Raw genomic sequence first — 21,200 nt, forward strand, 5'->3', positions numbered from 1 at the left:
TACTTCAAGTAAGACCTAATTTTTGAACTTACTTGATTTATAAAATCACTTGATTTTGAGAGATTGCGATTGCTTTTTTTGTACTTAGTCTATGTCAGGTGGCATACCATAAAATTAATATAAACATTTTAAAAAGTCGTATTCTGCTTCATAACTATGTTTTAAAATGGCGTTTTTTGGTTTGAAATTTTTCGTCAATCGATTTAAAATTTGTCATGCGGAAATCACTATTTTCACCCTTATAAACTTTTCAAGTTCGTAGAAAAAGAAAAAAAAAAGAAGTTTATGAATACTTGAAGACTTAAAATACGCATAATGCTTAGTCGGCCAGCTTAAACCACAATTGTGAAGAGATTTTCTTCGCATGAATTTGTTTGACCGAAATTTGTTCGAGTGGTGACGAGGAAAATTATATTTAGTCAAAATACATCAGAAACTATGCAACGTAGTGCCAAAAGCAACGACGAAATCCATGATTCTGATTTAGTTTTGTCTCCTCTTCATGGATCTATAAGTAAAACTACAGCACGAGCAGCTCTTACCATGATGGAAGTGAAATCCATAGTTGCTGCAAGTTTCGGCGAGGTATAAAAGTACCTCGTTTTTTCACTCGCATTTATATCAGTTCAAAATGAAAATTATTCGTTTTTAAAATACACGAATAAAAGTTCTCATTATTATCTTATAATCAATTTTAAATAATAATCAAACTTGTTATAAATTTTCAAAGCTAAGTAAATTAACTTAATTTATTGAGTTTATATGTTCTTTACTAATGAAATTCTTTTCAAAATAAAAAAACAAAAATATCTAATTTCCTTCAATAATCATTGAGTTTGCTATGAATTTGTTCATAAGTTGAAATTGGTTTTCGGTTTTTTAAAAGAACATCAAATTTTCCACATGCACATTTACTAAATATACTAGTCTTTTTAGAAATACCACATTACTATGAAATAAATTAAGATATAAAACATCTTTTTCATTAACAATAACTTTTCTTTTAAACACTCATTTTCTGTTAGCCATTAGCATAGGTTCACTGTCCCATATATCAGGACTGAATGTCAGGGAAGCTTGTGGAATACTCAACCCCATAAAAGCTACCAGGTGATATGAAAACAGTTGTTTTTATAGTATTTTGATATTTGTAGCAATCCATTAAAGAAAAGGTCTAGTTTTATTTTTCAAGCATCATAACCATGTCTAATTTCATCTCAGCTGACACTCTTGAGTAAAAAAAAGTCTAAACTCACTAGGGTTTCAATTGAATAGCTTATATTTCTTGAGGATTTTTTTAATGCAGCTTTAGTAACAACTGCAAGACATTCAACTAGCTTTGACATTAAAAAAAAGAGTCTAAATGTCCCATTCAATTACCATCCAATATTACGATCCCTTCGCTTTGATACTAAATAATGATGTACTTAGCACTTAACGCATCGCTTAATGCTTAACATGGACAATATAAGGAAAGTTTTATTTTAGCTGACATGGTTGTGTGTTTGTCTTAGATAGATAAGAGTTATAATTACTAAACTAATTCTTACCCTCTATTGTTACTAATTTTCACATTAAAAACTTCTTTGTCTGTAAAAACTTAGAACACAACAGTAAGAGTTCCTAATATAACTTTAAACAAAGTTAAAAAATAATAATAGAAATGTAACTTTGTTCTTGAGCTGTAAGGATTATCAGTGCAGCTAATAAAGTAAAACAGTGATATAAATATGATACTGATAAGTATTTATTTTAAGAATACTTAAAGTTGTATTAGATATGAACAACATACTTTATAAATGAAAGTAAGTTGTATTAAGAATCAGAAATTTATTTACGCTAAAAAAAGGTTGTTATTTTGGTAATAGGGTCTAGAGTTATATGCTATCTAGAATTATATTTTTTAGTGTTTTGCTAATGTTTACACAACCTTTTAGCTTGTTAAGCTACCAGTATATGTCAAGATATGTATATGTATGTATATACATTATGTGTGTATGTGTGTTATATATATATATATATATATATATATATATATATATATATATATATATATATATATATATATATATATATATATAAATTGCTAATTTCAGAATGGAAAAAGATGCTATAAAGTTCAATGGAAAGAGAGCTGGGTTTATGATGACCATTTGTATGATTGTGATTCATTAGTTCGCCAGTTCTGGAGTAAACAAACTGAATCAGTTAATGTAAATATATTTACTCAAAATCTAATTCATTTTATCAATAAAAAAAGATTAAATGTAAATAAATTACACTTTAAATACTATATGAATATAATACTAGGTATAAATTACATGAATGATAAACATATTTTTACAAAGTTTACATATGTTTTCCCAAATTAAAATATCCAACCAAGTAGAATTTTTGCTAATAAATTGTATAGAACTAGAGTTTAAGTTTAATGTGTTGTATAAACATTTGGAACTTCTTGATGTTATTGTTCTCTTGTATTAAAAAGCTTACTTTTTTACTAGCTATGAAATGGTAAATATTTGGTGTTTTTATTATTTCTCATCTATGTAAAATTTGTCTTGCACAGGTGGGATCAAAAAGATTGCACAATGAAGATGTTAGGGTGAATGGTAAAAATGAAATAATAGCTGTTGTTCAATCAGCAGAAAGTAATGAAATTTCTCAGCAGATAGATAAAGAGTTAAATACAGTTCATGATGAAAACTTAAAATGCAATAACGGTATGTTAAAATATAAGTATAAAGCTTAACATGCTTACAAAAACTTTGGGCAGTTTCTTTATAAATATTTCAAGATTTTCTTATAAATATTTCAAAGCATTTTTTGTTTTATTGCAGAGATTTTGCCAAATGATGATGGAGATAGTTCTCATAGAGAAAGCAAGCAGCGTAAAAAAAATCCTCTATCTTGTCATTTATGTAACAAAGATTTTGAAATGGTTTCAGCAATACGACGCCATTATGCAGAGGAACATCCAGGCATGAAGCCATTTGCATGTGAGTCATGTGGTAAGCGCTTTGACAGAAGAGAAAATTTGAATCGACATATTCGCATTCACACTGGTGATAAAAAATATATTTGCGAACATTGTGGAAAAGGATATACTGATCCATCAGGTTTAAAGAAACATTGTATTTCTAAGCATACGAAACTGAAATGTGATATTTGTTGTGTAAACTCATTTAAAACAAAAGAAGCATTAAATAAACACATTGAATCGCATCTTCAAAATTCAGGAATTTGTACTTACGCAAATCCTGATGAAGACGATTTATTTACTAAGTTACACCATAAAGCAGAATATCAAGTTAAGCCTCTTGATGATAGCCAATGTAAATTAATTCAAGGACTAACTAGTACTAAGCAAAGTTCAGAAGTATCGATTCAGTCAGTTTTTACGGATCCAAAAGTGCTTCAGGTTCAACTATTGAATGTTAGTTCATCAACTGTTGAAGATATACGAAATTGTGACATTGTTTCTTAGCCTTTAACTGTCATTCCATTGGTTTAAAAATTTAAAAACATTTGGTTCAATTTCTAAATATTATTTTTTGTGTTAAGAGTTTTTCATTGATATTTTCTGAAGCTTTTAATACCATAATAAATTATCCACATAAGAAGTCTTTAAAATGTTTAAATTTCATGTATTATAAGAATTTCATTAAATATCAAAATTTATTATTATTATTTTTCATTTACTAAGATGTATTTTGTATTATTGTAATTAAATTTTTCATAATTTTCTAATTGATGTTTGTAAACAAGAAATATATATATTCAATCATGATAACTTAATTCTTATCTCTAGTAAAATTTCGTCCTTGAAAAAGTATGAACGAAGTACTGAAAAATGGATGTACGTATTTTTTGTTATTTACAAAAAAAAAAATTTTAAGAAGTCAGTTTTTTAAATAAAAAAAGTTTTTTATTTTTAGATAAAATTGTTAAGCATCCTTAAAGAAGAGTTGAATTTGTACATGAACATCAATGAGTCATTGAGTTATGACAGTGTTCCTATTGAATTAGCAGAATCTGATCAACAAGCTAGGTTAGTTTTTATGTATCTCTTCATTCAAAAAAATGTTTTTTTAAAAAAAAAAATGAAATTTATATATACACAAACTGAATTTTTTATTGGTATATGATGCATTGCTTTCTTACTATTACTAGGTTTCAGCAAGTCTCCGCACTAACGAAAGATTTAAAAGATGCGTGCAATCAATATATCTCATCTACTGAGTGTAAATTTCAAACTGATCTTCTTTATCAGTTTGGAAAAGGTTCTAATTGTTTTTCTTTATATCAATAATTTTTTTATCTAGTTCATCAATATCTTCCCTGTTAAAGTAAATTTCTTGTCTTTGTGTATTTGATGTTTATTTGTCCTAATTTTTTTTTAGAATATTTATCTGAAACTGAAGACAATTATTTAGATGGTTTGCATGACAAAATCAATGCTTTTATAAATTCAGCAGGTTACTTTTCTTTTGATATTGTTATAGAATAAGTAAGAATCCAATTGTTATATTAAGGAATAAATAAGAATCCAATTGTTATGTTGAGAAGTAAATGAAATCTCAATAGTTTACCTGGAAATTTATATAATTATGAAGTTGTGAACTTGAAAAGATTTTCTCAGAAATATGGTGATTAATATATTAATATTCAAATAGAATAACAGAAATGATTTGCAACAGTAGTCTAATTTCTTAAGTTCTCATATGTATTTTAGCTCCAAATGATGATAACAAATTATTGGCTTTAAATAGAGATGAAATATTTTCCTGTTTGTCATACCAGCGATTGTGTCCAATATGCTCTGGCATGTTGGAAAGCTGTAATTCAGGTATACTTAAAAGGTTGGCTATATATGAACGATGTAAAAATTCCAGAAGGTCTTGCTTATCATTTACTACTAAACGCTGTCAAAAATGGATCCGTGTAACTTTTACAGCGTCTTGTCCTGCGTGCGTTGTTATGTAAGTACATCATGTTTTTAAAATTGTGATATTAATAAGTGTGAAAATTTTTAATCTGTACTTTTAAATTGTAATTAACTCTTAAGCTTAAAGTTTGAGTTTCTTTCATTTTCTTTCAATTTTTTTAAAAACGTGTACCAAATGTTGTTTATATGATCAGATTCATCCTTACAGGTATTGCACAATTATTCATAAATATTACGCACATTCAAACGTCTGATTTGCAGTTTTGTTAATATTGTGAACCTTGTTGTATCGGTAAATTATGATTTATTTATAGAACGGATTCAAAGTACAAACTTGAACTTCAAACAACTCCTGAAATTGAGAGTGTTTCTGAACAAGTAGAAAGCTTTTTGAAAGACCCTGTTTGTTTTGTGCGTGATTTTATATGGCATTGGGTTGATGTCACGTTTACTTGATGCGCTTTTTTTTTAAAAGTTTTGTTATTGAACTTTTGGTTCAAGATTTCTTAAGTTGGATTTCGATTAAAAAAAATGTTCAGATTTAATCGACAAAATGTCTTAAGTGTCTTATTTCATTACCAAAAGTCAGAAATTATACTAGAATAAGATAATTTTTTATGATCAAAACGTACTATGGAACCAAGTTACAAGTTACAATAAATCCATTTACACTTCTTAAATAATTGTTATAGTCCTTTTAGCTATTTGCAATGATCAGGTTTAACTTTTGGTATTTTTAACAATACTGCAGTTTAACATATATGACGATTAGAAGCAGACGAAAGACACGTTTCCCGTATTTTTCTTTTGTCCCTAATCATCATATATATTAAACTGAATATATCTAAATGTCGTGTTTTTGATAGAATTACTGTGATCTATTATTTTTTAGCATGAATTACTCCATTTAATTTTTTAATATTTAAAGTTTGTGTTCACCGCTTTAAATGGTAAAAAATGGGTCATTTACGTTCAACTGAAACGCTCTCTCTTGTTAGTGATAAATGGAAAAAATTTATTAAATTATTGTTTTCTGGAATTTGTGTAACTTGCAATCGTTGACATATGCTTGGTTGGTGGTGTAAATGTTACAATCGGTGACATTTGCTTGGGTGGCGCTGTAAATGTTAAAAGGATAATAATTCATATCATACTTTAAACATTGACACAATAGTATTAGATCAATATCAAATTGTCATGTACAATAAAATAAGTTTAACAACTAATGGTAGGCCCAACTTGTGTTGTGATATACAGATTTTTCAAAGAATTCGGTACCGAGTTTCTCGTCTTGTGATTACACATTTGTTTAAGCTCGTTATTCATAAATCTGTTTAAGCTTTTATACATCTGTTTAAGGTAAATGGAGAGCGATATCTTATTAATGCACCGCACAGTGGAAAATAAAGGTGTGTTTCGGACCAAAAATCAATAACTTTTTTGTTACTAAAAATAGAGATTTGAAATTTTGCACAAATGTAAAGTAGTATATGACGCTTCTTGAGAAATATTTTTTATAAGAATTTTTTGTAATACAATATTAAAAATAAATAAATAAAAATCAAAAACTTCAAAATTGGCAGTTTGTTAATTTACACTTTAACACAATGCTTTACAAATGTATGAAAATACCTTAAAATTGTTAAAAACGACGAAAAATACATAAAGTGCTTACCTACTAATTATAGAAATATTTAAAAGAGTTTCTTAATAACAATTTTTAAATAGTTGCTTTTATGAAATAATGTATAGGTATATTAAGGTGGTACCAGGGTAAAGGTAACTTTTTAACAAGAAATTGAAAACTATTAATAGACTTTAGCTCTTTTCTGTTAATGAACAAAAAAAATATATAAAACAGTAGCCCAAAAAAAAATTTTAGTGATGACGTCATTAATTATGCGCATAATTAGTGTTATGTTACCCCCAAAACTGCTTATTCTTTCATCTAATATAACTAACTCAAAAAGAGTCAAAACTGCTTGAAAATTTGAACATGAATTCTTTAATGTATTAAGAATGTTGTCAATGAAACAGATTTTTTTAAAACATTTTTAATTTTACCAGGTTGACATTCGAACTTTAAGATATAAAATTAAAGGTAGTTTGGGACAAAAGCATGATAAAAATGAGTTTTAAATAAAAAATAACAAAAATTTGCTTCACAGACAACATTCGTAATATGTTCATCTTTAAACCTGCAAAATTTCAGCCTATTATCTATTTTCTATGAAAAGTTATTTTTTCTGAAAAATTGAGATTTAGCGAGAAAAAAAGCGTTTCTAAGGTCGTTGTTATGAAGCAAGAACCAAACTGCTCTTTAAAAAAAGGCCAAATTTGATTAAAATTAAGAAGATTTTTGACTTTTTGCAATACGCATATTGAAATAGGAAGATTTAAGAATTCAAAACATTAATTTTGGTATTTTTCAAAATTTTATCAAAAATAGCCGTTTTTTACCCTGGTACCACCTTAAAGGTACTATATCATAACTACATAGGGACTTTCAGTTCCTGAAATCAGTTCGTTGACTTTCATAAGCTGCAGAGTATCTTCATCAAGTTCTTGCACATTTCACGCAAAGAATTTATTTGGCTCTTTACTTCATCTACAATGGCTTTAGTTTTCTTGGAAATCTCTTTGCAGAATTCTATGCATATAGGTCGACAAAAACGAACTGATGAAGGTGCCGGATTTTGCCAAACAACTGCGCCAGTTACTATATCAATTAGTTTGATAGGCACCAAAGAACTAGTAAACAAATTTGCATCAGAAATAAGTTCAGATTCCTCTGGAAGTTTCTACTTGTATTGGCTTTGGCCAGTGAAACCATCACAGCCCCATTTACTATATGAAAGTAAATGCTTGAATTCAATACTGTACACGGAATCTATGGTCAAAATTCTAGCTACAGTGTGATCCAATAAATCTTGCAGTTCCAGAATTTTCGCATGTGTGTTCGTAACTTCTATTGCAGAAGATGGTGGATAGCAGGTCTGTTTAATTTCTTGAATTTTACATTATGGTGGAAATATGGAACAATTTCGTTCATTTGTCACCTTCTTCATGTACAAATATTGTGCTTTTGTTAAATCTGAATCAATAAACACGCTGAGTGCTTCTTCATCAGTTAGCATATTTTTCTGGCTTGCGTTTTCCATAAAACTCGATATTAATTTTTTTTTTGTTTTTATCAGCAATCCTTAATGATTCCACAAGTTTTGCTTCTGCTTCTTCTCCTATTGAATGCAACGCCTGAAGATATGTATTAAAAATATGCTCGAATCCATATTCCTTAAGTAACATGGAATTTTTTCTTTTTTTTGCTGGATTCTGACGAATCTCCATAAGACACGCACGGTCTTCCGCGTTTTTCAAAAGAAGTAGATGGCGTGGAGTCGGTAATTGTCTCTTCTGAGTTAGGTAAAGGTACACAATATCCAACCAATCACTGTTCTTAGATAAAAAAGCATCCTTTTTCCGTGACGCCAGTATCCATAGTTTATTAAAAGACGGAATAATGTGTCTTTGAATATCATCCATGATGAAACACAAGTTGTCCTCAGAAAGTTGATAATTTTCTTTTAAAATTGTTGACAGTGCCTCAACTGTCCTTCCTCCATCAATATAGGAAAGCAATAATTTACATTTCAAACACTTAAAAGTTGTCATTTTAACAAGTCACAAAGGTAACTTAAGTAATATTCAATACTCAAACGAGTTGATTTAATTTCCACTGTGAATTTGTTATACTGATATAAATGTTTCAACTCTTTATATATTGGCAGTGTACATTCACTACAAAAGGAGTGCAAAAATACAAGAATGCCATGGTATAAATAAAAAATTGATAATAAGTTAAAAAACATACACCAAGCTATTGTTATAAATGAACAAAATTTGAAACCACGATAAAAAGCGGTTTTCTGTTTTTTTACTTTTATCACTTTTTTCTCGATAATTTCGGAAACCGCACGTTTCTGCAACTGATTCTTATACATGTTTTTAATAAACACCTAGGTTACAATACTACATTAAATGTAAAGCGTGGGGAAGCGTGGGTAACTACCAAAAGTCTCAGTGAACTTGAAGAATATTAATTTTTTTCATTTATTTTATTGTTCAAATAATTACTCCTAAACTGAACCATATAAGTAAAAATGTATAATTTTCTTAAAATCTCCATAACATGAGCCTTTCAAAAATGTATAATACTTTATACTTATTCCTAGAAAGTTTTTTAGAAAATTCACTTTTAAAGTGATGAAGCGAACAGGTTTGAAATGAACATCCGCAAAAGTAATAAACAATAGGGCTTCAAATCTTTTATTTTTACATAAAATTATGTGAAATTCCTGCATTATAGTAATGATTGACCATTAAACTATTAAATAAAACTGAAATATAATGACAGTAGCGACATTAGTAAAAAACATTTATGATATGCTATTGCTCTACAATTTTCCACTGTGCACCGTAGCGTAAAACTTTAACAACAATTTAGTATAACGTGCTTCGATGGATTTAAATTCTACAAACTAAAATGATTAATTTTTATTTACGCTTCAGTAACAAATTGTCATAATAACTGAGTTAAAACTAAGCATCATCATTTTGGTTTTTTACGAATAATAACAAATAATAACTAGCCTTTATACCAGTCTTTTAAGATAATAAGGAATTATAAATAAGCTCCTTGAAAAAAGCATCATACCAACTGAAATACCAGATTTCATGATGCAAAAAGTCAAACAAAAGCCGTCGAAAGAAAACATCACCCAAATATATGGATTAATGAAAGCCAAATTATGATATTGTAAAGGAAGTAAAGAAAAAAAAAGATATCAATTAAAGAAAGAAGAAACAAAAAGATTCATCCACTATAAACTCATGTTTATTTGCAAAAATAATTCAGAAATGTGACGCTGTTGGATACAAGTAGTGTCCTGTCTGTCATAAAATCTCTGTTGTAAATTTACATGTAAAATTGATGATAGGAAGCCTATAATGATTTTACCTGACCATAATTACAAGCAGATTTGTTATTTTCAATTTATATTTTCATTTTTTTGTACTTTATAACCCACATTTTGAATGCAAATTCCAGAAAATAGACTAAAGAGTTCTTGTGTTACTATAATCATTCTTGTTTGCAAACTAATGTAAAATTCGGAAGACTTAGGGTCAATTTTCCAAAAAAATGAGATTTTGAACATTTTTTTCTATTTCAAGCAGTATTTTTTTTCACAAAAATCAAGTGTTTATTTTGATAATTTCCTTTGTTGCCTAAATCCCTGGTTCTGTTTTGTTTTCAACTCGTATCGGTTGGATAGTTTTTAAATATTGACGTTTCTAAGTTAGCTGCACTTTTTTTTTGCTATAGAAAGTGAAAATTCTTTGAATTTTATCTTTTTATAGAAATCTTCACAAGCTAATTCTTCCCTTAAATCTGCACTTTAGATAACTCTTGATAGTTTCATGTTTAAAATTCATATTTTCATCTTGTTAGTAATTAATATCAAAAAGGTGCAGGCATCACAAATGTATAAACAAATCTGTAGGCTTTTTCTTTGCATAAAAACTATAACGCTATAGTTTGTTGAGCAGATATTTATGCTTTTCGTTTTTCAAATATTTGCTACGAGAAACCTATTATTTCTATACAATGCTCATAAAAATTTAAACTTTATGCGAATCTTTATATAATCTTTAGGAGAAACTTTAAAACTGTTGTTTATTCATTCTGGATCACTTGATAAGTGAAAGCAGCCAAGTGGATGGCTTCACAAGCGAGACAAATTAAACCATCTAATACTCTGTACAAGGTTTGGACTCCAAATTGTCATATTCCCCTTGTCGTGATTTTTGCATATATTCATTTTATTCGCATTTATTTTTAAATTATTTTAAGTTTTTTTTTAAGTATTTATCTACATTACGGTCATTAATGCTAGTTTTCTAAATAAAATTAAAAAAATATTCATGAAAATGCTAATCAAGAATAGATTAAAAAAATAAAGAAAAAACAAATTGATTTAAGTAAAAAAAAGGCGATAAAGTTAAGTCGGTTGGAAGAAAAAAGCCAAGTTGAAAGAGCAATTTAACAATTTAAACATAGTTTAACATCTTATTTTTCCCACTTGGTGTTATAAATTAATTACTATAAAATTTAGTTCCAACGGTCACACTCACCATTTACCAACTACTATAATTTATTTATTTAAATATTTTATAAAGTCTAATCCGAATTTTTTATAGGATCCTTGGCCTTGACTAAGTTTAAACGAATTTCTTAAAAGTAGTTGTTTCAAATCAAGAAGTTTTAGGAGTTTAAAGATAGTTTTTAAGACACGAGTTCCTGGAGTAAAGATGATAAATTTGAATGAAATAGTTGATTTTTTGTATTTGCCAATTGAACAAATATAAAAAGATCCGACAACCGCTTTTAAATAAAATCAGTTCTAAGTCCATTCATTTGGATATTTAAAAGAAAGAAGATTCAAAAACCAAAATGTTTTTTCTTCAACAAAACTTAAAGTTAAACAGCTACTGAATCAGTGCTGTTTCTCGGCTTACTCTTATTGCTTGTGTTACTATTGTTGCACGTCAAACAAGATTGCCCGGCGTCAACGAAACACTCGAAGCAATAGTGAGCTTTGCAGGATAACTGTTTGCATTCGACAGTTTTGTAATAGGTCAGTGAATCGCAAATCATGCAAGAGCGTACAGAAAGTTTTAAACATAAATTCTGTACGCGCTGCGGTAATAATTCAAAAACCTTGCTACTAAACGATATTTTCTCCGCTAAACGTTTTTCTTCTGACAAAAGTTGTATTTTACGAAGTATATGTCGAGAAAATGACTGCCGATCATGGAGTATCTTATAGTATAGATGCTTCGAACGAATATCAACAACATTGACATAAAAATAGTCGCATATAACACTACGTAATCTCAACGCATAGCTTTGAAACACTATTAGTAGAGCTAAGAAGCCAAGCATTGCATAAATTACTTTGCGGTATTGATTCGTAGCATAATAATCATATTTATACTTACATTGTCTCTGCAAAACGTTTTCTATGGCACTGCTTATCAAATCTTCTAAAAGGACAACGATTAACACAAACAGGCTGCAGCCCAACGCAATAAAGAACCATTTAACTATAGCGAACCACTCACGACGCGATAACGCCAATGATCTACGAATCAAATAAGTTTGAAATTCAATCCTTGTCAACGGTATAACAGGGTCGTTAAGGCCACGGTTCTTACGCTCACGATCTAAACATTTCATCATTGGCGTAATATAAAAATTGTCTTCATCTTTCTTAGTCAAATAATCTTTATTGTAACGGTAAGCTTCAGAGAAAAGCAGTAAGGATAGGAAAGGCATCATATATATAATAATTCTCGATATATTAGCACCGAAATTTGACTTATAAATTAAAGCTAATGATGATTCCATTGAACACTTTCGAATGATTGTTGAGTTTGAACCGCAGAAGTATTCATCAGTTAGATTGCAAATTTTATTATCAAATGAGGACACCGAGCTATTCGCACAGCTTTTCCTACGATGGGAAAGCACTTTTTGACAAAATTCCTTAATATACTGGAAAACAGCAGAACATTCTTCGTAAAATTTGGAATTCAAAGGTTCATAATCAAGAGTCATTTCATTTTTATATAAATGTGGTTCATGAGCTTCAATACCACACGTCTTTGCAACGTTTAATTTATCAGCAATACGTATGACAGGTCCAATTATTAGTAAAAATAATATGAATGCTAAAATGCCCAGTTTGGCGCGCGATGAAAATAAGCTGGGCAAAAGGAGTGCTGCTGTACATAAAGCGTGACGTTTTGACAATGTTACTAACATAACCAGTGATAACAAAAAAATAATCGCTGACAGAACGAAGCAAAATGCAATATCAATTCTTACAATTAAATAAAGCGTTATTAAAAGGCTTGTTGCAATTGCTACTGCAAAAATGAAGCAAACAAGAAAACGTATACAAGAGCAGCGCGAATGCGGAAGAAAGTGAAGAGAACTGGACTGTGTATCATAATAGTTGTTTTGGTCTTCGTTTTTATCTGTTTCTTTGTTATCAGAGCTATATCGTTTCCAAAAGTTCGCTATAGATTTTTTATTTTTATTTGTGATAGTTTTTTCATTTACCTTAACAATAATGTCAGGAACTTCGTACCCTGCTTCGTCTTGCTTACTCACCGAAGGTATTATAAGTAAAGGAGCGCTTTCACCACTGGAGTGGCTATTATAACCTTCATCATTAGTGAGCTTTTGACGAGCGGTATTGTTTATTCTTTTTACAGCTTGCTCAAATTCATACTCTATTGCACGTTGTCGTATCGATAAATCAAGAGGCTCTTGTAAATCATCCCCATTTGACAATTCCTTACAAGAACTAAAATTCGTTGGCTGCTTTTCTCCATTTTCTATCTCTGTCATCAAAGAACTTACCAGATCTCCTTTACTAGAAACCAACTCTCTGTACTCGTTTGTTTTTTCCAACTCATAAAGAGGAGATTCCATTCCATCAACGTAAAAACTTTCGGTTTAATTGGTGTTTCTAACACGTCGATTTTAGTTTCCAGTGTTTATAAAACAATCTTTTCTAAAAACTTCTATAGCTTCTATAAAAGTAATTTTGTATAAACATTACAAGGATTCATTTGTCAAATAACAATAAAACAGTATTTCAATATAGGTATAAAATAAGAGACAATTTTTTTGCAAAATAATTTATAAAATCTTCATGACGCAGTACATGTCAATGTGTTTATCGTCTCCTTAATCTTATATATTAAAACTTGTTTTTTAAATCAATAGATAGCGAAGAAGTGAATACATAATTTATAAACTGCTTTATAAATTTATAAACTGCTTTATAAACTGCTGGAACGTTTACAAAAAACGTTCAAGTAGTTGAAAAAAAAAACCGAAAAAGAAAAAAAAAAAAAGTGTACACACAAAATAAAATCACATGCGCTGATAAGTACCACTATTGAAGAAATATTTTAAGTGAACTTTAGTGAAGGGACCCTCTCTAATCACAAAGTGGAAGTTTAAAATGTAGATTAGTACGCAGTATTCCGCAATTTTAATATTATTTTCGTTTGTAATAAAGGTTGAAAAAATATTTTCTCGTTCAGACCTTAGCGTCATCTAATAAATTTTTATGCTTTGAAATACTTGGTTTTTGCTACATAGATGATATATTCGTTATTTTCATCATAATAAGAAATTTAAAAAATTCCGCCAAAAAGATATACATTTATACTTCCATTCATATACAAAAACGTTCAATTCACCGCGTTCACGCTGCTAAACAAATAAATTCTACTTTGATAATATGATATCAAATACGAGGATAATCACAGAAAACGCTGATATCTACAAAAACCAGATAAAACTGATTGCTTCTAAGGTTAAATCTCCTGTCACATATTTTAAATATTTTTGACCTTGATAACATTATTTGAACGAAAAAACTGTATTATAAAAAAGCAAACGAAAAGCAAAGCTTTGGAAATTTTTATTCTTTTTGTGAAAAGCATGACAATTTTTAAACGTGTAAAAATTAAAAAAAAAAAAAAAACAAATAAAAAATAGTAACACCAATATCGTCCTAAGTCACAGTTCTTTAAAAAAGCTTACGTTAGCGATGTTTTTAACGATGAAAAATTCAAATTCAGTTGATTTTCTAAAACAGACAAAACAATTTGTTCTGTAGTTCTTAGAAAAAAAATTAATGTAACAGAGTAGCAGATGCATTGAGTCTAACATGAATTAATAATGAACTCAAAAAAAACCTTATATAATCAGCAATCGCGGTCAACTGCGTTTTTTTTATAAAAAATAAACGAGTTATTTTAAATTATTTATTTGATTTAAAAGTATTTAAATCATTGAAATGTTGTTTCTTTCAATTTTTTTTTCTTTTTTTTTTCCTCACTTTTTTGTAATCATAAAATTTATTTCCCCTTTCTTAGAATTTTAAAGAAGACGATTTTGAAGAAAAACTTACGAAAAATTGGAGAATTTTTAAAAATAAAACTTTAAAAATTGTTTTATAATTTTATAATCAGGATAAAAATTATAAACAAAAAAAACCCTGATGCTGTGACTTTATTGATAAAAAATTTTGTTTAGAAAAGAAGAAATTTTTTAAATATAAATCATTACCAAAATGTAAGATTTGTTCATCATGTTCGATAAAAGATTAATGATTAATTAAAAAAAAAAAAATCCAATTGCAGCTTTGAGAAAAAAAGCAGAAGTCAGAAAAGTTTATTAAGATTTCAACATTAACATTAGCAATCTTATCATTTTCGTTCTCTAAAAAATTCTAATTATTCTTATTCTCTAAAAAAATTATAAAAGCACAAAATTTAATTGAAATAAAACATTATTCTCACTAATCCCAGTCTCCACTGTCGACTGACTCTGAGCGATCACTTTGAGGTGGTGGGATCATCGCAGATATCTTCTCCATAGGCGAGTATGACTCAATAGGTTTATTCTCTGAAGACAATTGTTTAGATCCAGAGATACCTTTTCTTCGCATTGAAAGTTTATTGAACAAATCACTCATAAGATCTCCACCACTTGCAGCTGCTGGTGCTTCTTCTTTCTCTTTTTTTCGAGCTATTTTTCTGTCTTTTACACTTTTTAATTTAGATTTTCCACTTCCACCTGCAGCTCGAATAGCAGCTAAGAGACTTGAACGCCCACTGTCATCATTAACTAGTTGTTATTGTATGAAATATGAAGATCATTTTTGAAATATACACTCACAATACAAAAGACAATACAAAAAACAAAACATATAAAAGGAAATAGTATACAAAATATCATGTGCGTTTGTTTAAATGATAAAAAAATAGCTCAGTTAAACCCAACAAATGAAAAACATCTAAAGCTTACGCAGATATTTTTCATGTTAGTTTTTTTTTTGTGATATTTTTTTAAAAATGTTTGTTCACATACCTTGATCAGGAGGTGGCGTACTAGGAGGAGGAGGTGGCAGAGGCATTGCTGGACTATCTACATTTACTGTTGTAGTAGGTGGAGGTGGTGGAGGTGGTGGTGGAGCAGGAACAAATATGCCAGAAGGTGGAGGAGGAGGTGGAGGAGGAGGAGGAGGCAAAGAAACTGAGACTGGAGGCTGAATATGATTAATTGAGGGCGGAGGCAGAACATCTATAGTTTCTTGAGTTTCATCGCCAAAAACATTTGGCAGTTCAGGTATGTTCATTGGAAGCGAAGGAGCAATAGATTGACCAACATCAGCACTACAATTAAAAAACTGAATTTTAACATTCATACTTTGTATTTGAAAAAAACATGACACAAAAAATGACACAAAAAAGAGTTAACTTTAAAGCTATAAAAGTTGATGGTGTTCACTTATTCAAAATAATACCCAAAAAAAAAGTCATGCCTGTAAGATATATCATCCACAACACCTGGTAAGTCAGGTAAGTAAACTGGGACATCTATTTCAGGAACTTCTCCTAAACCAGGCATATAAAAATAATTATCTGCATTCCCACGCTCCAGCTGCTCAGGGTTTGTTATTGTGCTTGGCGCAGCACCAATTTCTTCATCTTCACCATCCATGCTTTTGCGAGTCCGAGTAATAGCACCTGAATAAAATCTGTATGAATCAAAACTTCAGAGAACTGGATGTATAAAATAAAAAATGAGATTTTATTTTTATTCAAAATTATTCAAATTCTGATTGCAAATTATTTTTTTTGGATAAAATTGAACTTGATTGATTTTATTTGAAGATTGCATTTCTAACAGTTTGAGTTTCTACCAATAGCAAAAATCAATTTTAAGATTATAACATGATTGATTACAGAAATATTTTTAAGAGGATTTTTGTTACTAAAAAAATGGATTATCAAAAATTTAGGGGAAAAAAATGTTTAAATGGAATCTACAAACTATATGAAAGTGTTTTCTATTTAGCAGAGAAAATTGACCTAAATTATTATTGATATTTTTTCAGATCTAAAAGGTTGGAAATTAAAGCCAAATAACCCTTCATATTTTAGAAAAAGATGTTAATCTGACAATGTTAAACTATAAATAGTTAAATAAACACAAATACCTGCTAATGGGTCCATAATAACATATTTCTTGTATGGATTTTCAGCAGTATTAAAGAGCAAAAGTGAACTAACAGAATCAATAGCTTTCGGTAACTTTCCCAATCCTTCACCTTTTTTATCATTATCATCATTTTTTTGAAGCTTTGTATTCACACTAAAAAACTGAAGCTTTTCTTTAAGAGCAGTCTCATCAAATACTACATGACGAGATGACACTTGATTGCAAGATCTTTTAATGTGACTCAAATCATTGTTTATGTCAAATATTGATTTATATATATTTAAAGTATCTGTTGCTGGATATTTAGCACTAGAAAAGATTGTGATAGCTTTTCTACTACCTTTTAATGTATCAATTTTGGTTTGTGCTAATTCAGTCCTTTGGTTTATTATTTCCAACTTTTGCTGTAAACTTCCAACTCTATCAGTGATCCGTTTAAAAACATCTTCTGTAACACTCTCTAGGTACTCTAAGGTATCAGCCAATTGTAAAATATAATCCTCTTGACGCAAATCAGCAGAAATTACTGATATATTGTATGCTTGAACTGGTGCCATATGCTTTTAAAATATCATTTATTAAAGAGTTAATCGAAAAACTATGCTAAGTAAGCTTATATATATATATATATATATATATATATATATATATATATATATATATATATATATATATATATATATATATATATATATATATATATACTTCTCTAGGTTAGAAAATGGTACCTATTTATATAAGATTGATGATTATAGATAGGGAAATTTATTTATACTTCCAATTATTTTGAGAAATAAGGTGATAGTTTATCATAAGTGCAAAATTTATTATAATGGAGCAATGGTTTAGCATTGGCTCTAATCATGGCGGCGCACAGCGGTTAAGTACATAATTATTCCGCGACACTTTTCAAAAATGTGTCTTTCATGTTTATTCAAAAATTTAAGGTAACAGTTTAATATGCATATTTAACAATGAAATCGAAGAAGGGTGTTTAAATGGCATTAAAGCCATATATAACAATACTTAACAAGGCATTGTAATGGTAAATCTTTACGTGCGAACCCAATTTAGTCTCTTCTAATATCAGTGAGCATGGTTTTAAAAAAACGGAAAAAAATACCAAAAAAAATTCTTCGATTTAATGGTGATTTTTTTTCTTTCACATGATGCCTTAGGAAACAAATGCAATTAAAATTAAAATCTTTTACCGACGGCATCAAGAGAAATTAGCATTTTAAGTAAGAGACGAGTGAGCAAAATTGCCTACTCATTCCTATAAAACTTTTACTGAAAATCATTCAACTCCCGTCTAAAAGCAAATGAACTGATACACATGTGTATATGCATGTGTAAATGCATAATGAATGTATTATTAACTAAATGAATAAATAAAAATTCAAAAATATCAATTCATATTGTTACAATTTATCACAGAAAATTTTACAATAACATCGCGAACATTTCAAAAAGTTTTTTATTCATCACTCAAATTCAAAGTAACAGTTTGCGTAAAAAGGAACAAATTAAATTCCAAATATTAGGAAAAATATGGTTTTTGAACTTATAAAAAAAATGAACAAGTTTTTAAAAACATATTTTGTTTGAACCGCTTTTGATTAGAAATTCAATATGATAAATATAATTATGTTCTCGATGGCACAAATCATTTAAATAAATTGTTGCATTCAACAATTGTACTTAAAAGATTTTTTGAATAATCAAGGTAAATTTGAGCAACTTAATATTACTGAGACCACAAATGTCCAAAGTCACTGTGATTTACCTCTGCAGCTTTTTCATTATATAAGCCTAATGGTTCCTCTTGCGTGACATCCCAATACAAAATTGGATAATTTTACCAAATGCAATCGAAAGTAGAGATTTCAAACTCATTTCTTTCTTGAACAACCTGTTTAATTTTGCGGTCAGTAAAAGCATCATACAGCTAGGACCATTAAAGTTTTTGCCTTTATGATGTGCTGCAACTTTGATGTGGATCATGCTTGGCAAAATAATAACAAAAGAGAATTTCCTTTTGAAGGTACTGAATAAATGATTCTCTAGCCCTTTGGTTTCTCTCTTGCTACCTGAGAGGCGCATTGTGCGCAGTTTGTTGAGATTTTGTTGAGGTCTTCTTTTTTTCTTTTGGTCTTCTTTTTTTCATTCCTTTTAGTAAAATGACGGTGGATTGCTTCAAAGATGATCTTGGTGTTTTACAAATTATACTATTGCATAACAGGGGCATAAAGATTTGAGTAATTGGCAAATAAATGGAATTGAAATAAAATAGGGTAATTGATGAATGAAAATAACATTTGATAAAATTTCATAGAGATTCGAAATGTTGAGCAAATGATTTCAAGTGTCATGAAAATCGATTTTGGTTTTAAAGAATTCTTTTACCAGCTCCTTCCAATTGAACTTTATTTCTCTGTGGCTTTTTCGAAGGCAAGCTAAAAAACTTTTTTTTTACTTAAAGTGTGGTTTAGTGCCATGCATGGAATATTTTTTTTTTCATCATATCATTATTCCTAAAAAAAAAAACTATTGTACATTATCAAGAAAGAGGTCTTGTTACAATTTCCAAATTAATTTTTTTGTAAATAATTCGTACCAACTTTTATTAAATCCCGTAAAATACATCCTTGTAAAACAAATAAATATGCTGAAAAAGTATCAAACATGACATATTTAACAGTTTAAAAATACTATATGGTATTAGCAACAGATGTGCATTGGTTCTTCATTTCATATTTAACTATTAAAAACCTTTTAGTACTTCAAAAAATATTTAAAAAAGTAACACCAGAAAAAACTGTGATTGGAGCTAAAATATTGGCGGACCATTTGATAACAGATTTTGTTCCGGTTTTTATGTTATAAATTTAAATTCGTAAAAAAAACGTCCTATATAAAAGATTTTAACTTTTTCACATTACGTTAAAAAACTTAAGTATCAACCCCCCCAAAAGCTCAACTTTGAAGAATTGTTTTTGTATTATTTTCATTTTCTCAAACCATTTGAATGCTATCGAAAATTTTATTTTATATTATTCAACATTTCTGCAGTTAATCAAGTAAATTGATGCTTTTTAAATTCATTTTATAGTTCATGTATATAGCATACATGAACTAAAAATCAGGAATATTTAAGGTTTTTTTTTTTATAGTTTCCTTGATTTGGAAATAAATCAGTTTTATTTTCAGGTGTTAAAACTATGTTATTTAATTGATCATTATCTTAACTTTAACTTAAAATGAAAATAAATTGTCCCGAAACCCCCCTGGTGGTGGTTTTATTCGGTTTTATAGCGTCCGCATTGTTAATCATTTGATTGAAGCTTTTAATTGAGTGGTTAAAGTTAAATTTAAAACGAAATGACAACTCCTTTGGATTAGAAGAGTGTCTTTTGAAAGTCAAAAATATAAATTAGCATAATACACAGAAGTTTTGTTAAAATTCATCAAGAATATTGAATTTCATTGAAAATTATGTAATAAAGACAGAAATAGAAACTCGATGCTGAGATTCTGTCTTTGCTAAAATGTACCACCAAAAATGTTAACAACCGACTCATCTTCAGAGAACGAATAGTTTAGAACTTATATTTACTGATGTAAAATTTGTATAAACCGAAGTATTAATAAGTATAAATATTGTAGCCGAGTTAATTATAAGGTATAAGTGAAATGCTGTTGCAGCTCATCTACCTCAATGATTCTTTATTTCTCTATAATTGGTTAAATATTTTTTTAAAGGTTTTAATAAGTTAAATGTTAAATGTTTTGTGGGTGAATCTTAACCATTTTGTCCTTCCTCTAAATTCAAAAAGATGCATTTGGATTATTATCATAAATATTTTGTTAAGCTCGTTATAAATGCTTATGCAGCGATATTTTAACGGCTGATTCATTTTTTATCTTGATAAATATATCCAAAATTTATTTGAGCAAAAATTTATTCATTTTAATAAATTGTGTTTTTTTATATTACATTACAAATTATAAGCGCTCAACTAAATTTTATGAACGAGTGTAATTAATTCGCACTACGATCGCATAGAGCATCCCGCCATCGGACTCGACGGGAATCTCGTA

The 21,200-nt window shown here is 28.8% G+C and overlaps 4 protein-coding genes across 5 annotated transcripts; 2 read left to right on the forward strand and 2 right to left on the reverse strand.

Annotated features, from left to right (window-relative positions):
* Positions 1-335: 335 nt before the first annotated feature.
* Positions 336-3,487, forward strand: LOC145182579 (uncharacterized). Its single transcript, XM_090084119.1, has 4 exons — positions 336-585; positions 2,097-2,213; positions 2,570-2,723; positions 2,841-3,487. The coding sequence occupies exons 1-4, from the start codon at positions 439-441 to the stop codon at positions 3,485-3,487; spliced, it is 1,065 nt and encodes a 354-aa protein (XP_089940245.1). The 5' UTR covers positions 336-438.
* A 135-nt stretch (positions 3,488-3,622) lies between these two features.
* On the forward strand, positions 3,623-6,524 carry LOC145182578 (uncharacterized). The gene is made up of 6 exons (XM_080057757.2): positions 3,623-3,859; positions 3,939-4,051; positions 4,174-4,283; positions 4,404-4,478; positions 4,736-4,982; positions 5,263-6,524. The coding sequence occupies exons 1-6, from the start codon at positions 3,854-3,856 to the stop codon at positions 5,402-5,404; spliced, it is 693 nt and encodes a 230-aa protein (XP_079913883.2). The 5' UTR covers positions 3,623-3,853; the 3' UTR covers positions 5,405-6,524.
* Positions 6,525-11,446: 4,922 nt separating this feature from the next.
* On the reverse strand, positions 11,447-14,440 carry LOC145182446 (uncharacterized). The gene has a single exon (XM_080057570.2). It carries the CDS (start codon positions 13,506-13,508, stop codon positions 11,487-11,489), a length of 2,022 nt encoding a protein of 673 aa, XP_079913696.2. The 5' UTR covers positions 13,509-14,440; the 3' UTR covers positions 11,447-11,486.
* A 54-nt stretch (positions 14,441-14,494) lies between these two features.
* LOC145182447 (WASH complex subunit 1-like) lies at positions 14,495-17,723 on the reverse strand. Of its 2 annotated transcripts, XM_080057571.2 has the most exons (5): positions 17,098-17,723; positions 16,420-16,624; positions 15,966-16,270; positions 15,395-15,722; positions 14,495-14,679 (listed from the first exon to the last, which is right to left on the reverse strand). In XM_080057571.2, coding segments are annotated over exons 1-5 (1,398 nt in total). In that variant the 5' UTR covers positions 17,657-17,723; the 3' UTR covers positions 14,495-14,678. The 2 variants fall into 2 exon arrangements, with proteins under 2 accessions (XP_079913697.2, XP_089941106.1); XM_090084980.1 differs by lacking the exon at positions 14,495-14,679 and having other exon boundaries at positions 15,257-15,722.
* Between the last annotated feature and the right edge of the window lie 3,477 nt (positions 17,724-21,200).

This window comes from Hydra viridissima, unplaced genomic scaffold (assembly GCF_058129835.1).
Source record: "Hydra viridissima isolate aposymbiotic clone 2 unplaced genomic scaffold, HvirCarnegie_v1 scaffold_4, whole genome shotgun sequence".
NCBI classification, from domain to species: domain Eukaryota; kingdom Metazoa; phylum Cnidaria; class Hydrozoa; order Anthoathecata; family Hydridae; genus Hydra; species Hydra viridissima.